Genomic DNA, 15581 nt, shown 5'->3' on the forward strand with positions numbered 1-15581 from the left:
GGGTAAGTACCTCGACCCTATGCATTTGGTGAAAAGAAGCCGAATATCTCCGCTTTTCCCCTCGCTGTCATTTCATTGTCCTATCAGGGACGCATGACAATAAACTCACTTGAACTTGAACTAAAGCCTCTCGCCCACCGCTGACGTCCACGCCTCTACGTGAGACTCTTGTGTCTCGTCTCCACGGCAACACGAAGCTGAGCCCGCCAAATTTGACCATTCTGGGAATAAACATGGCAAATGTCGTTCGTGAGAACCCTCTGCGGCTTTATTTAACTATACATTGTTTAAATTGCCTTTTTTGAGAGAAAATAGACGACATCGCGAGTCGACGACCTTTGCACCCGCCCAGCCCCCTTGTTTTGTAAGATGGCGCTCGCTCGGATATGCTTCCGGCTTCAGCGGCTGAAGGGACGTGGTTCCTCTGAGTTTTTATACTATCCGACGATCTGTGTCTCTCGGTAAGATACGTTTTAACCTGGGGCTTTGGTGCTCTGTATTTATTATTATCGGTCACCGTTTCTGTATTCGTTTTCCCGCGTATCATTTGCAGACCTCCGAGTCCCGCAACCCACACACACAGGTCGCGCAATAGCGAGGGTGTGTTCCAAATATTAAATACCCGGGACACTATCATCTGACAAATTCAACTTCAAACATCACGCGTTTAACATTGCAGCAGCCGTCGCTTCTTCACTGAGGCTGTCGGTCGTTTTGTAGTCATTTCGAAAATCAAAGAATGATACCGCACAGAGTAGGCCTAAACCTGTTTGGTAGAACTATTCCAATTAGTCCATCTCCCTTTCCCACGTAGCCTTTTTTGTTTTATGCTGTTCCATTTAATACAAGTCAGAGTAAACAGTTTTTTCTCCGGTCTGCAGGTTGTGATTAGTGGGTTACCACAGGGATTGGTGCTTGTCAGTCGCAATTTATGAGGGATTTGTGAGGGGTTGAGGGGAGCAAATGTCATGTTTGTTGTTGTTTAAAAAGAGAGGATAGTGCGGCGGGTGCAAGGAGGCTTAAAGAGGATGCGGGCAAGCTAAGTGGGTGAGGACTTGACAGCTGGGATATGATGTAGTGAAATGTCAGATCATCTGTAGAAACAAGGAATTGCAGATGTTGGTTTACAAAAAAAGACACAATGTGTTGGACTAACTCAATGGGTCAGGCAGCATCTCTGGAGAACATGGATAGGTGATATTTCGAGTTGGGATCCTTCTTCAGACATCCCAACCTGGAAGGTCACCTATCCATGTTCTCCATAGATGCTGCCTGACCTGGTGTGTTAATCCAACACTGTCTTTTTGACAGATCATCTGCCATGGTGCACAAAATAGGAAAGCAGAGTTTTATTTAAATGGTGTAATTAAATGACAGATTAGAACGTTGTTGTTCAAAGGGAACCGGGTGTTTATGTGCACAATAAACTTAAGACTAATATGAAGGTATGGGAAGTTGTTAATGGGCAAATGGTATGTTAGCTTTTGTTGTGAGAGGCTTTGAGTAAAGAGGTTTGACTGGCAGAGCCATCATGGATTTAGGAAAGGGAGCTTGTGTTTTACAAATCAGTTTTGGGATTGTGAGCAGCAGAACAGATGGGAAATTGCTATTGTGCATTCAAAGCACCGCATGTGAGTAAACAAAGTGAGAGCATGTGGGACTGCGGTAATATACTGGTGTGGATTGAAAATTGGTTTATGGACAGAAAACAGAATAGGAATTAAAGGGTAGTTTTCTAGTTGCGGGGCTGTAATGGATTAGTTGTAATGGTGTTACAGCGATTTGATTAGTACATTACATAGGATACAGGTAGGGCATTTAAAGTATTAACGGACAAACAAGTGTAATAAATGTAACAATATAAACTGAGTAGGGAAATAGTTCATGTTTCAAGTTGGTGACGTTTGTGTAAGGTGGTAATTGAGCTGATCCATCAGTGCAACGTTTTGTCTTGACAGATGTGACTAGCTGTGCAGGTGTGTGCATTAATGTCAATCTTATTTTGAGTACATTACTTAAAAATCCTTATAGAACTGAATCTGCAGTCAGTTTGCCATTTGAGGACCAGTGTCTTTCTGATGACCAGTATAATTCTGGAGTGTTTTATAACAGCACTTGAGCGCAAAGCATTTTCAGTAGAAATGGTCAGTGCAGTCTGACTCCAGCATTTTTTCTCTTATCTTTGATTACCTTATAAAAGTTTCCTAGCGCAAAAGCAAATGCATCAAACAACTGGAAACTTACAGATTGCTTACAATGTTCTAAAATCACCCGAGCGCAAAATAAGCATTTTGTTTTCTAAAAATGCATCAAGAGTTTAAATCTCAATCTTGACAATGGTCTTTTTTTTTAAGTGAGATGCTTTTCAATAATGAAGGTGAAGTGAACAAATAAATTAATCCAGGAGATCGTTATTTCCTAGTCGGGGTTGTGTTAGCTGATCTTGGCCAGGCCAGCAACAGTTATAATAAGACTTGGTGCTTTAAGGAAAGTTGGCCAAAGTTCCATGCCTTGATTGCTAATTAGTGACTGGAATCTGTGCTGTGCATGGGTCAGTTCAGGACCTGGTTTTCTAATGCTGCATTCTTCCTTTTCCTCTGTTCAACCTGAAGGTGAATTCATGTGGGAGCAATTCAAGGGGGGTATTCAAGGACAAGGAAGGGAGGGATGAAATTCAATCTGCTGAAGGTGTGAAGCCATGTTTTTGGGGAAAGTAAACACGATAAAGGGATGCTTGATAAGTAGCAGGAAACTGGGAAATCTAGAGGGACAGAGGAACTTTGAAATGTATAATCTAAAGATCCCTGAAGCTCAAAGAAAAACAGGAAGAAAATATGTTGATGAAGACACATGGGAATTCCTTAATAGGCCAAAGTTCTGAATATGAGCAAGGAAGTTGTGTGAGAATTGTATAAAATGTTAGTTAGATGGCAGCTAGAAAAATGTGTACAATATGGCTTACCAAAGTGCAGAATGGACATGATTGTACTGACAGATCGTCAAGAATGTCGCAATTTTAGATGTTTTAGATTTTTTAATTTTAGATGAGACAGACTAGGGCTGTTTTTTCTGGAACAGAGAGCAAGGGGAAATTTAAAAAGGGAAGTCAGTAATCGAGCGGCATTGATTTAAGATAATCAAAGAAGGAATAGAGGGGAGTGCAGAATAAATTACAGCTCCCCGGGTGCCTGGAAGTCTGCATCTCACTGTCACATACCCTTAGCCTCTTTAAAAAGATGCTGGACGGGCACTTGAATTGTCTACACACAAGGCTGTGGACTAAGAGAATTGGGGCACGTGATTAAGATGGATAGCTTGTACTCTGTCAAATGGCCTCCTTCTCTGCTTTACATTTCTATCATCCTTTCTGAGTACAGTTGAAAAGTAACAGCATACTTTGTGGTAAAACTGCTAACAGATTAATTGATAACTTTCTTATTTTATTTCCCTCGCCACCAATACTCCATCCCACCGCAGGCTTACTAGTCACCAGTTGTCACAATTTTTCACAACAGCGAAGAGGAGTACTTTAAGTTCAGCTATCATCTCAAAGGCCAAACGTTTGAATGCAAAATATGAAAAATTTCTGGAAATAAACTTTCCGCGTTTTTATGGTATCTATTCAACTTTTTTCCGAGGTAAGTTAGTAACCAGAAGATGTTAATAATGTTTCACCAGTAAACATGACAAAAATGTTGGAAGGGGGGGGGGGGGCACATAACTCTTGATTTGGCAGCGAAATACTCTGTAGGGGAGAACATCAGAATTACATTTAATGCACATCTCTACAGTTTGTGTTGACTATTAAATATTGATGGAATCAACTATTAACAAAGTCTGTACAGTTGCAGCTGTCTCAGCAAGTAAAAGTATTATCTGGCGTATGTTGTACCTTTTAATAGACAACAGGATTTGATTTGGATTCTGTAGTATTAAGCCCATCTTGAATGGAACTGTGGTTGTGCAATTGTGGATGTGACACCGTTCAGGATGATACAGTGGCTCCCAGAAAGGGAAAAAAAGAAACCAGTCAGTCATTGCTATTTCGTGACCACATTCAGCAAGTGACTTGTATTTATATTGTGCCTTAACTTTCCAAATTATCCCAAGGTGTTTAGAATAGAAGAATGAATTGTTGTTTAGCCATTGGAGGGGAGAGCAGGAAGCGATCAAGGGCTTTATTTCAAGCTCTTTTCAAATTGTTAATATTTGACATTTTGAAATAATCAAATTTTGATGTGGCTTGATCACTCTGTCCCTTGTCCAATATTGTTATCTTACCCACATGTAACAAGTCTATAGGAGGGTGCTGAGTCTCTGGAGTTCTGAGGATGTTATAAGCAGAGCCAGTTGAGGGGAACCTGTAAATGAGGTGGCTTTGGTAATCCAGAAGGGACTTATGATGACGCAAAAGCCCAGTGCACAAGATACAAGCTCGCAATATAGGTGTGGAAGGGGGTGGGGGTGGTGAGTGTTAATATGAATTGAATGAAGACTAACGGTCAAAGTAACATTAACAAATTTGCAGATGACACAAAGCTGGGCGGCAGGGTGAACTGTGAGGAGGATGCTATGAGGATGCAGGGTGACGTGGACAGGTTGGGTGAGGGGCAGATGCATGGCATTTGCAGTTTAATGTGGATAAATGTGAGGTTATCCACTTTGGTGGCAAAAACAGGAAGGCAGATTAATATCTGAATGGTGCCAAGTTGGGAAAAGGGTGAAGTACAAAGAGATCTGGGGGTCCTTGTTCATCAGTCACTGAAAGTAAGCATGCAGGTCCAGCAGGCAGTGAAGAAAGCTAAAGGCATGTTTGCCTTCATAACAAGAGGAGTTGAGTATAGGAGCAAAGAGGTCCTTCTGCAGTTGTACAGGGCCCTAGTGAGATTGTGTGCAGTTTTGGTCTCCAAATTTGAGGAAGGACATTCTTGCTATTGAGGGAGTGCAGCGTAGATTCACAAGGTCCAGGCCGGCGCGGCCTTGTCGGCTTCGGAAGCCGTGGTCTCCAGCTAGGAAGCGGCCGTTCCAGGTGGCCCAGCCGTTGAGAGGACTCTCCCGACGCCGGGGCAAGATCACCCGGTGAGAACGGCCAGAAACATCGGGCCTCCGTAGAGGCAATTGCGGTGGCCTCAATAGGCCTGACTTTGGGTGAACTTGGGGTTGGGGACTGGACTCTGTGCCTTCCCCCACAGTGGTATTCATTGTGGGGGGATGATTTTTTTTGTCTGTAAGTAATCCTGTTAGTCTGTGTCCAAGATGGCTGTCGGAAGGGAGAATGGACGCTGGGACGCTGGCACGCTTTAGCTGCCGCTGCTCTCTTTTTCACATTGTGTTTTTGATTTTTTGTTTTTGGACTGAATTCTGGTTTTAATTTGTGTTTCTGTGATGTCTTTATTATTTATTTTATTCTGATTATATGTTTTTTATTTCTGTTAATCTCTGTAAGGTGTCCTTGAGATTCCTGAAAGGCGCCCAAAAATAAAATTTATTATTATTATTATTACAAGGTAAAATCCCGGGATGGCAGGACTGTCATATGATGATAGAACATATGGGCTTGTATACTCTGAAATTTAGAAGGATGAGAGGGGATCTTATTGAAACATAAGATTATTAATGGATTGGACACGCTGGAGGAAGGAAATATGTTCCCGATGTTGGGGGAGTCCAGAACCAGGGGCCACAGGTTAAGAATAAGGGGTAGGCCATTTAGAACGGAGATGAGGAAAAACATTTTCACCCAGAGTTGTGAATCTGTGGAATTCTCTGCCTCAGAAGGCAGTGGAGACCAATTCTCTGGATGCTTTCAAGAGAGAGTTAGATAGAGCTCTTAAAGATAGCGGAGTCAGGGGATATGGTGAGAAGGCAGGAACGGGGTACTGATTGGGGATGATCAGCCATGATCACATTGAATGGCCTGCTCCTGCACCTATTGTCAAACAGAAGACTGTCAGAATACATTTCTTTTTCAGGCTAAAAGGATATGACAATGGCAGGGCCACAAGTGTCAGTTTTTGTTCCTGAATTATTTATGATTTATATTAATGCCTTGGAGGAAGGGCCAGAGTGTAAGGTATCCAGTTTTGCTGATAATATAAATACAGGTGAGAGTCGAGAGTGCATAATTGTCATATGTACCGACTATGGAACAATGAAATTCTTGCAGCAGCAGAACAGTCCTGTAAACTGTGGTGAGGATATTTAGACTCTGCAATAATATATAGATTGGTTGAGCAAGTGCGTGAAAACTGGCAAATGGAGTGTAATATTAGATAATAGTCTGCTTTTTAATTCCCAACCTCACACTTTCCTATTATCCAAATGGAGAGATACTGCACGAGTGGAATATAGAGGGATCAAAGCATTATTGTGTACAAAACAAAATGTTAGCGTGCAGGTGCAGCAAAGTAGTTAGGCAGGCAAATGGCATATTGGTCTTTCTTGCAAGGAGTTTGGCATTCAGAGATATTATTACAATTGTACAAGATGATATTGATGCTGTTCATGGATGACTCTATTGTTTCCCCATATTTCAGGAAGGGCATGCTGACATTAAAGGCAGTCCTGGAGAGAATCACTGCTGATTACAGGGATGAAAAGATTATTTTATTATGAACAGCCAAAAATGTTTGATCTGTCGTCTTTGGAGTTTGCAAGAATGAGAGCTGATCATATTGAAACATATATGATCCTAAAGGTGCTTGACAGGCGGCTGTCGAGATGCTTCCACTCTTGGAGAGTTGTAGTTGCAAGGGGTTGATCGTTTAAAACTGAAGTGCACAGGAATTTCTTCTTGAAGAAAATAGTGAATCTCTGGAATTTCTTCCACAGAGGGTTATGGGGGATAGACCACTGGAGGTATTTAAAGAGGAGGTGGGTACTTTTTTGAAAGATCAGGGTATGAAGGACAATATGGGCCTAGCACAGAAGAGGCCCATTGGGTAGATCACCATGGCCATATTGAATGGCGGGGCAGGCTTGAGGTGTCAAGTGGCCGACTCCTCCTATTTTCTGGTCTGTTCTTGGGTGCTTTCTGGCTGCTGGTATTATTTTCTGGACCTGTTCCACTTCCATGACCTGCACCCTTCTTGAGGCATGTAGATGCTTTTGATGGCGGGGATGGCTGTTCCCGCGATGGACCAGGTTGAGTCCTCCACTCTGCAGCCTCTTGTGTTCCTGTGCTGTGCGTTTGTAAATAACTATCTCTCGCAAAATCCACTTTTACTGCTATCATTGGTACAGCATCATTAAAGAACAATCTCGCCATGATCACGTTGCTGTTTATGGGAGCTTGTTGTGTGTAACTTGCTGCAAAGTTTCCTCCATTACAGCAAGTATTTAATTTGGGCACAAAGCACTTGGATCTTTGTTGTGAAATGCATTATGGAGTTGCATGACTGCCTTTCTTTTATTGAATCTTGTGGCATAAAAGGCTGTTCAGCCCCTTGCATATCTACCAGGTCTTTGAAAGAGGGTAGACACAAAATACTGGAGTAACTCAGCGGGACGGGCAGCATCTCTGGAGAGAAGGAATGGGTGACGTTTTGGGTCAAGACCCTTCTTCAGACTCGGGACTTTGAAAGGACTGTCTGCTCTCCCCACAGACCTGCAATTTTCCCTTTCAAGTTTATTTCAAATTCCTTTCTGAATGTTGCTTCTGTCATCCTATCAGGGTGTTCATTCCTGATCCCAACAGATTGCTGCTTTTGTGAAGTATAAAAATAATGGTTATCTTGTCAAATATCATTAATAGTATTTGCACTTTCTACAATGATAACTCATCACTTTGCTTATCTTGTAGGCTTCCGTCTATTGTATCTTGACTTCAAGGAAGTTAATGGAATAAAGTATAAGATGGCCAATAAAGGACTAAAGTACAACCAGCTGCCTTACAGGGAAATGGAAAAATTAAGACAGGTGAGAGACTTTTCCATGGCATAAGTGAAGGCCTTTCCTTTCTATCTGTTTTCTCCTGCTTATGAGTCACAGAACTTGTAGACCAAACTGCAAAAGTAAACCAAAGCAGATGTTTTTTAAGCAGTTTTTCTGTATCGTTTGGGGTGGGAGGGATGGTTAGAAGGTGGAGACTGGCTACCTGTGAGTGAACTGAGTTTTTGACATTAACTGTACAAGTGTTTTATTTTCCAGTTTCGCAGAGACGTTATAAAGGTAATACCAGTAGTGCTTCTCGCCATTCCGCCATTTGCAAACTATATTGTGTTCTTATTGATGTAAGTATTTCAAGAATTTTTATTAATGTTCTACAGTTGGGCATTGATCACTTGTGATAATCCAGACATATTTTTAAATATACAGGATTTGTGATCAAAGATTTAAAACTGAGTACATTAACTATAGTAGTGTGTTGACAACATTGCTATAAAATTCACTTTAAAAATAAAAGGCAATTCCAATGCTAACTGTTGGGCTGTTTAGAAAGCATAGTTAATACCAGCCATTGATTGTGTCTGTTTGATGCTCTAACCTATGTATCAGATTGCAAGGTAAATGAAGGGGCAAAGCAACGTTCTGGAGATTTAAGGAATTACCATGCATTATAATTCTTTGGCTTTAGTTGAGTTATGCCCCCTGGTGGAAAGTAATAACTCTGAAAATCAATTAAATTGCCTGAATCGTAGAATCTTGCAGGACAGCAATAACCCCATCATTCCTGCACCAGGTCTTTCAAAGAGCTGTACAGTCAGTCCCACTCCAGGGTGTACCTTGTAGCAACTAAGAGGTGTGTAAAAGTGAACTTTCCTCCTTCCCTGTGGTACTTGAGAAGTACTTGAACATAAGAGGTTGGGAGGTGCGGAGGGAGATTTTTGTCCATGTTTCATTCTGTGATACAATACACTATCGTCAGAAGTATTATTCTGAATTATGTTTGTTTGTAATATGTGGTAGGTATTGTTTTTATGATTAACTGTCCAATGTTATACAATTCTCATATTTTGAGTGGTGATTTTTGGTAGAATGGCCTCTCGTTTTAAGTTGTGAGCCTAACAAACATTTAGAGCCACTGGAAGTGGTGGAGGTTTGATCAGGTGGTGCATCAGTGTCAGAATGAGTGACTTACCTTCAACACTGAACTGTGGGAACCACATACGTTTCCTAAGACTAAGTCTGCACATGATTTTATTTGTAGGTATTTCTTTCCACGGCAGTTCTTAATAAGTTACTTCTGGACCCACGATCAGCATCAGGAATTTAAGGAAATCTACCACTCGTTCCGGGCTCAGGTTTACCCAGACGCTGTGAGTGGTTTAATCAAAGCAGCCTCAAAAGTTAAAGACAGACAACTGAAAAAACAGCTGTTAACTCTTGGCAACAAAGTACGTACACCAATTAATGAAACTTGAGAAACGTTATTTCCAAGCTTATTCTGAATTATTGGATCAAGCACTTTTCAGGTGGCAAGATGCAGACTTGTTTTTGATCTTCTGTGTGTTGTACTCCCAATGTTACAGAGAAGGTAAAAGGCTAATAAGTGGTCCTGTATCCCAAGTCTTTTGATCAACCTCTGGCAACTAGGTAATGTGACCACTATAATTTGCGAGACAGGTCGATCTATTCACCATTTGGCTTGCAAATAGTATAAGATCTAAAGGAAGAATGTGCATAAGTGAACCAAAGTTTAGGTAGAGCAGGCAAAATAGAGACGAGACCGAGATCAGATCTCGGCCTCCTGTATCTGTTTCATATGTTCACACACTGGTGTGTCAGAAATTGTTCTGGACATAAAGGTTCTATTATAAATGATAGAAATGTTTCTGTTATTAAAAGTGCTTGGTCCAAAGTAATCAACTTGGATCTAATTAGTGAATAAAATAAATTAAAAATGGCCACTTAAGTGGGAAATGCAGAGGTTTAGTCAATGAAGACTTGACCAAAGAAAAAGGAGTGTCCCAACATGAAGGAACAATATGCAAAGCTCACAAGATTTTCCGTTTGTCTCCTCATCCATACCTGATATGTAATCAAATATTATTTCTCAAAGTCCTATTCTCAGGTTTGGGGTTAGCATGATAGAGCCTTGCCCTACCTCAAAGGGACATCCTACCTCAGCAGGGGTAATTGTTCTGCACCCTCCCCCCCCCCCCCCCAGTAAAGACATCCTTTGGATTATTGGTAAAGGGAGGGCAGGGCCTTGTCAGATTTGATGGGTCATTGGGTGCGGTAGGTTCATACTCTCTGTGCTTCTATCAAATTTCTTATCCTCATGAGGTTTCAGTTGCATTTTTTCCACTGACACAGCAGCTATTTTGAGATAGTAACCCGGCTTTGAATGTGGGTGGGAAGTTACTGACCCAGTTTCTGATTGCAGTAAGCTGTATTTTGAGGCTGTTGAGTGTATTTGTGATCCACTGTTCTGTGTTTTTAAATCAAGGTTCAGGATGGCATCCATCCCGAAATCTTTCAGCTACACATAGTGGCAAAGCTGTTCTTGGGACATCCACTAGCAATCCGTCACATTGATTCACGGCAGGCGGTAAGGAAGTGGTAGAGGAGTTTATTCCTGTTGACCCTTTAGAAACTATTTAAATAATGTAAGTCTGTGGAACTCTATGTAAAACAATGCATTTGTCTTTAAGATAACAGAATAAATTGTTAAACACAAGTGAGTTGGATATTTTGCAAAGTAAAATTCTGTGGGTTTTTTAATGAGCCATATGCATTTGACTCCTGAAATGAAAGGCATGAAGGGAATGGTTGCTCATTGACCTGTACCCTGCTGTTATGTTGTTAGGAAATCTTTAGTCGGGTGATGTTTCTCACTCCGCACATGCCCTCCTTCATCCTGCGCCATCGTATCTGGAGCCACATCATGGAAATCCGTCATTTGGACCAAGCTTTGAATAGTTTAGGATTGCATGAGCTGTCGGAGGATGAACTGAGAAATGTGAGTTGAAAGGTTGAGAGTGTGGAGCCAGTTGCTCAGCAATAGCTTGCATTTTATAAAGTGCTTTTAATGCAGAGAAATGTTTTGCAGAGCAGCAATTAGATGAAAAATGGATGCAGATTGTAAGAAGCAAACACAAAGCTTGGTTGGGTAGCATGTAGCTTTTCAGAAGGAATTCGAGAGGTATACGGTCTCATCTGCTGACAGCATGATCACCAATGGTGGTGTGAATGGAAATGAAATTCAAGACCTCAAGCAGAGTCCATAGAAACATGCTGTACAGAATCAGGCCCTTCAGCCCACCATGTCCTTGCTGCCATCAACCACCCATTTACTCTCTCCATGTTTCCTGCAACTCGCCCTGGATTCTACTGTCCACTACATGCCAGGGTCGATTTACAGTGGCCAATTGACCCACTATCCCATTCATCTTTGGGATATGGGAGGAAACTCAACCCATGCAACCACAGAGAATGGACCAACTCCACAGAGTCACAGGGAGAATGGACAAACTTGCACAGATAGCACCCGAGGTCATGGTTGGACCTAGGTTCTGGAGATGTGAGGCAGCAGTTCCACTAGCTGCACCACTGGGCTGCCGCAGGCTGTGAGTTTTAAAATGAGCAATCAGAATGTGGTGGAGGGTTGATTGGTCTTTGTCTCTCTCCCCCCCCCCCCCCCCATATTTCTGAGACACTAGCCTCATTAATATTGCAACATCAAATGGGCATTCTGATACAGATCAGTGTCCAGTAACTGGCAGCCTATAAAACTTTCAAGGGGATGATGTGTCCTTTGCAAAGTTAAGAAGGGATAAGTTTTACTATTGTAAATCCAGGCATTTAAATGTTTTTTTTGTTGCTTTCTCTTGCATTACTCCACCAGGTGAGTAACTTGTTATGAATGCTTTGGAATGAAACCTTTCCCTGGTGAATAATCAGACTGTTGTGAAACCTTCTGCTGAAGTTTGGCCTGTGGTGGTCTTGCGTAAAGTTAGCTATTTGTAATTCAGATGTGAAGCTCAACTTGAGTCCATCAGTAATACAAGCCAAATACGCTGGCATTTTGATCTTTTAAAATAATTAATTTAGACACAAGCTCTCTTGTACACTGAAGCAAAGTAAATGTAACACTGGAAGAGGGTAATCCGTTTGCTGTTTAATAAAAAATAAAATGCTGCTTTCTCTGTACTTTGATTTGCCTGCCCAAACATGCTTGGCCTGCTCATTGTTTCTTTTTGCTTCTGATTTCAAGGCATGTTATGTGAGAGGTTTGAATTCGGTGCACCTGAATGCAGCACAGTGCAAGGACTGGTTAATCAAATGGCTCCAGCTTTCCAAGAAATTAAAAGGTAAATTAAAAGGTTACCTGTTCGGTGCATTTATCCTCCTGTTGGTGATTAAGTAATTGTTCAGTGGTGCCAACTTTTTACTGCAAAAGATTGAGGGCCATGTTTCCTGCATAAAGGGCTTCTCACGAAATCTAACTTCCATTCTCTAGAATTAATTGAACTGTTCGAGCATAGGAGGAAACTATTGTGGCCAATGTAGGAGTTGGAAAGTGATCAGTTTTCCACAATGTGTGTAAGTTAATCATCTGCTAATTCTAAAAATTTAATTTATTTTCTGCTTTTAGATTCTGAAGCCTCTCTGCTATTGCACAGCATGGTGTTACTTTCCACAAATTACCTCAAAAAGCTGCCAGAGAAAAGCAAGTAAACCTTAAATGCAAGACTAGGGAGTGGCCATATATGTTTACCCAAGACATCTGTGCGTTGTGTGACAAGGATTTTTTCGTTATTGCCAGACAAACTCCTGAATGCAAAAATCTGTGACTATTAACTTGCCTCCTGTGATGTACTGACTATGCTGATGAAGACAAAGATGTTTACTTGACGTACAAATTAATGAATTTTTAAAAAAACAATGTGCTCTGGACCAGTATTTTTTTTCATTTTAGAGGAGCGTGAGATTATTTGAATTGTATTATTTTTCATTTCAAGTCACATGAGCAGATTTATTGCTGTGGGAAATAACCACTTTAGTAAGAAATATAGGTTCAGGAGTTGGCCCTTCGAGCCAGCATCGCCATTCAATATGATCATGGCTGATTATCCAAAATCAGTTCCCCGTTCCTGCTTTCTCCCCATATCCCTTGATTCTGTTAGCCCTAAGAGCTATATCTAACTCTCTCTTGAATAAATCAAGAGGTTCAGAGGTTGCTCTCAAAGTAAGGGTGATGTTCACAGCTTTTGCATGGTTTATGACAGTGGGGCAACATCTTAATCGAGGACAGCGAATGGAGGTCATTAAAGTTCCTGTTAGATGCACTGCTCCACTGTCTGCTTGTGGACTGGTGTTGGTATTGAAACGCATCGAAGGGTGTGAAGTTCCTGCACTTGCACGAGAGGTACCAAATTCAAGTAGCATCTTAAAGGGATTAAATGCTAATTATTTCCAGACAATCCTTCTAATGATATAAATTATCCTTTAACCACTGGGGATTCTCAAACCTTTAAGTTTTTATTTTCGGACTTCTCGTTTGCTTAAATATTCTACTCTCCCTTGACATAGAAATTTACCACCTCTAACAATCTGCACTGATATACTTTTCAAATGTTCTGCATGTTCTAATTTTTTACCATACACCTTCATCATCATTATTCAGGCCACAATCCATCAATCAATCTGGTCAAGGAGATGCAGTGTCACTTACCTTGTTTGCTCATATTCCAGATGCCCCACTTTCATCTGTCCCTTCCAGCAAGTCGCCATGTAAAATATGAGAAGTTTTTTGGTCTTGTTCTCAAACAGGACCTCCTCCCATTTGAGTAAGATTACATTAGGCCAAGGTCAGTGATGAATCTAAAAAGGAGTTTGTATTGTGGATTGGTGCTTATTAAAAATGACCCAACCTCTCATTTTACTGATGACTTTGTTGATTGGACAATCACCCTAGTGGCCTACATCTGCTATTTCTTATCCTTTTAACCGGCTCTTGAAAACCAGTTGCTCGTTGCACAGTAGATGGACCCAAGAACTTTCGTATGCTTGTGAACTATCCTCAAACCCAGAAATATTTGGGCCAGTGACATTAAAAACAATAAAAATACTGTGAATCAATCGGAAAAGGCCATCAATACTCGGGTAAAGCAGCATCAGTGGAAAAAGAGTTCATGGTTCAGACAGGCTCTGCTGGCTGAGCACAGCAGCGGGTCTAGTGGCAAGTCCGGCCTAATCCATGACTTAAAGGTGTTACTAGTACACTGATAGTTACTAAATTTCCAAATAAATTGTATTGTGTTGGATAATGCTTTCTAATCCTGCATATCCCGAGTAGCTAAATTATTAAAGAATATAATACTTTAGATTGGCTAAATTACTAGTTTAGTTGACTGTTGAAGCAATGCAGTTCCAGATTTGTTTTGGCTGAGGTTACATTTAAAGATGCTGCTGCCTATTTTAACCCCAATATACAGCAGCAAAGGGAAGTCTAAACTTTATCAAGTTACATTTGAGATGTTGCCAACAATTTATCTATTGTTTTTATATTTTAATCCTATTTTTAAAATATCTGAATGCTCCCACAGCTTCTGATAGTTTCATTGTCTCAATGTGCATGGTGATTTCAAGGGATGAGATGTTGTTATCTACCACCTAAACAGGAAGGTTAAGGCATTCAAAGTTTAAGCACTGATGTTTGAATTCTGATGGTTAGAAAAAAAAACTGCAGTTTACCAGGACATGTGTCCTTTTAAGTGATTTATATCTTAAATTTGTGGCACTGGCCTCTGTTACAAGGCAGCTGTCACCATCATATTGGGGTAGATTTCCTTTTCCAGAAGAAACATACTACATTTTTAATAGTAGGAGTAAATGGAGATGACTTACAGATTATTTTCCAAAGTTGCATTTGAGGTGTTGGGGGTGATTTTTTACATTCACTGCCTGACTGCTGGATGAATGGTTTGCTTGGCCTTCCAAAGCAAGTGGTCCTTCCATCTTTACCACCTGAAGCTGCATCACAAATCTGTACAAAATGGACAATTTAATTCCTTTTATGAAATTTGGATTAACATGCTCATCTAAGTAGGTTTTGTATAAACACCAATTGCACTGATAGCCTGCTTGTATGCTCCTGTACTCATTGTTTTTGTGGTTTTTATTTTTGAATTGTGCACTGCATACGACATGTAAAAGTTTATTTTTTGATCTCTTGAGTTGTACTTATTTTTTATGTGAAGATGGATGCCTTAATTCAACAAGTACTTTTATTTGTAAAATGCACTGCAAATGGATATGTGACTGGGCTCAGTTGTGGTTTAGCTTAAATGTGGAAAAAGTATAAAATCCCTTGGATGTGAATAAACAAATATTTTTTACTTTTTGTCATTAGACTTTGGTCCAGTTGGTTAGTGACCAGTAAACATGACAACGCTACAAGGGCTGGATCTTAGGTCAATTATATTTAGCCCTTGTTAGTAAGGTCCTAAAACTAATTAATTAATGGTAAAGCTTTTGAGTCCCTTGCCCCAGAGGTCAATAGCAGCACGTAGTGAGTGACTTCATGATATGAAAGGCCAGAATACTGAAAAGATGGCCAACTACATGTTTTTAAAGATCTTAGAGGAAGCTGTAGAGATATGATCTAGATGCACAAAGGTGTGGTGGGGTGAAGG

At 40.7% G+C, this 15581-nt stretch overlaps 1 protein-coding gene across 3 annotated transcripts; it reads left to right on the top strand.

Moving 5' to 3' along the window:
- The first annotated feature begins 201 nt into the window (after positions 1–201).
- Positions 202–15290, top strand: letmd1 (LETM1 domain containing 1). Of its 3 annotated transcripts, none has more exons than XM_033015678.1 (9): positions 208–461; positions 3478–3638; positions 7802–7917; positions 8149–8231; positions 9149–9335; positions 10391–10492; positions 10751–10903; positions 12158–12254; positions 12539–15290. In XM_033015678.1, the coding sequence occupies exons 1-9, from the start codon at positions 370–372 to the stop codon at positions 12619–12621; spliced, it is 1074 nt and encodes a 357-aa protein (XP_032871569.1). In that variant the 5' UTR covers positions 208–369; the 3' UTR covers positions 12622–15290. The 3 variants fall into 3 exon arrangements, with proteins under 3 accessions (XP_032871571.1, XP_032871569.1, XP_032871570.1); XM_033015679.1 differs by lacking the exon at positions 208–461 and adding an exon at positions 5973–6104 and having other exon boundaries at positions 3529–3638; XM_033015680.1 differs by lacking the exon at positions 10751–10903 and having other exon boundaries at positions 202–461.
- The last annotated feature ends 291 nt before the right edge of the window (positions 15291–15581 follow it).

This window comes from Amblyraja radiata, chromosome 46 (assembly GCF_010909765.2).
Source record: "Amblyraja radiata isolate CabotCenter1 chromosome 46, sAmbRad1.1.pri, whole genome shotgun sequence".
In the NCBI taxonomy this organism is placed as follows: Eukaryota; Metazoa; Chordata; class Chondrichthyes; order Rajiformes; family Rajidae; genus Amblyraja; species Amblyraja radiata.

Bases quoted from the DNA above. Each gene is read 5' to 3' on its own strand.
- letmd1 (XM_033015678.1), top strand. From the start codon at position 370: ATGGCGCTCGCTCGGATATGCTTCCGGCTTCAGCGGCTGAAGGGACGT. The intron at 3,639-7,801 runs GTAAGTTAGTAA...CTTATCTTGTAG, and splicing joins CTATTCAACTTTTTTCCGAG to GCTTCCGTCTATTGTATCTT. The intron at 10,493-10,750 runs GTAAGGAAGTGG...TTATGTTGTTAG, and splicing joins ACATTGATTCACGGCAGGCG to GAAATCTTTAGTCGGGTGAT.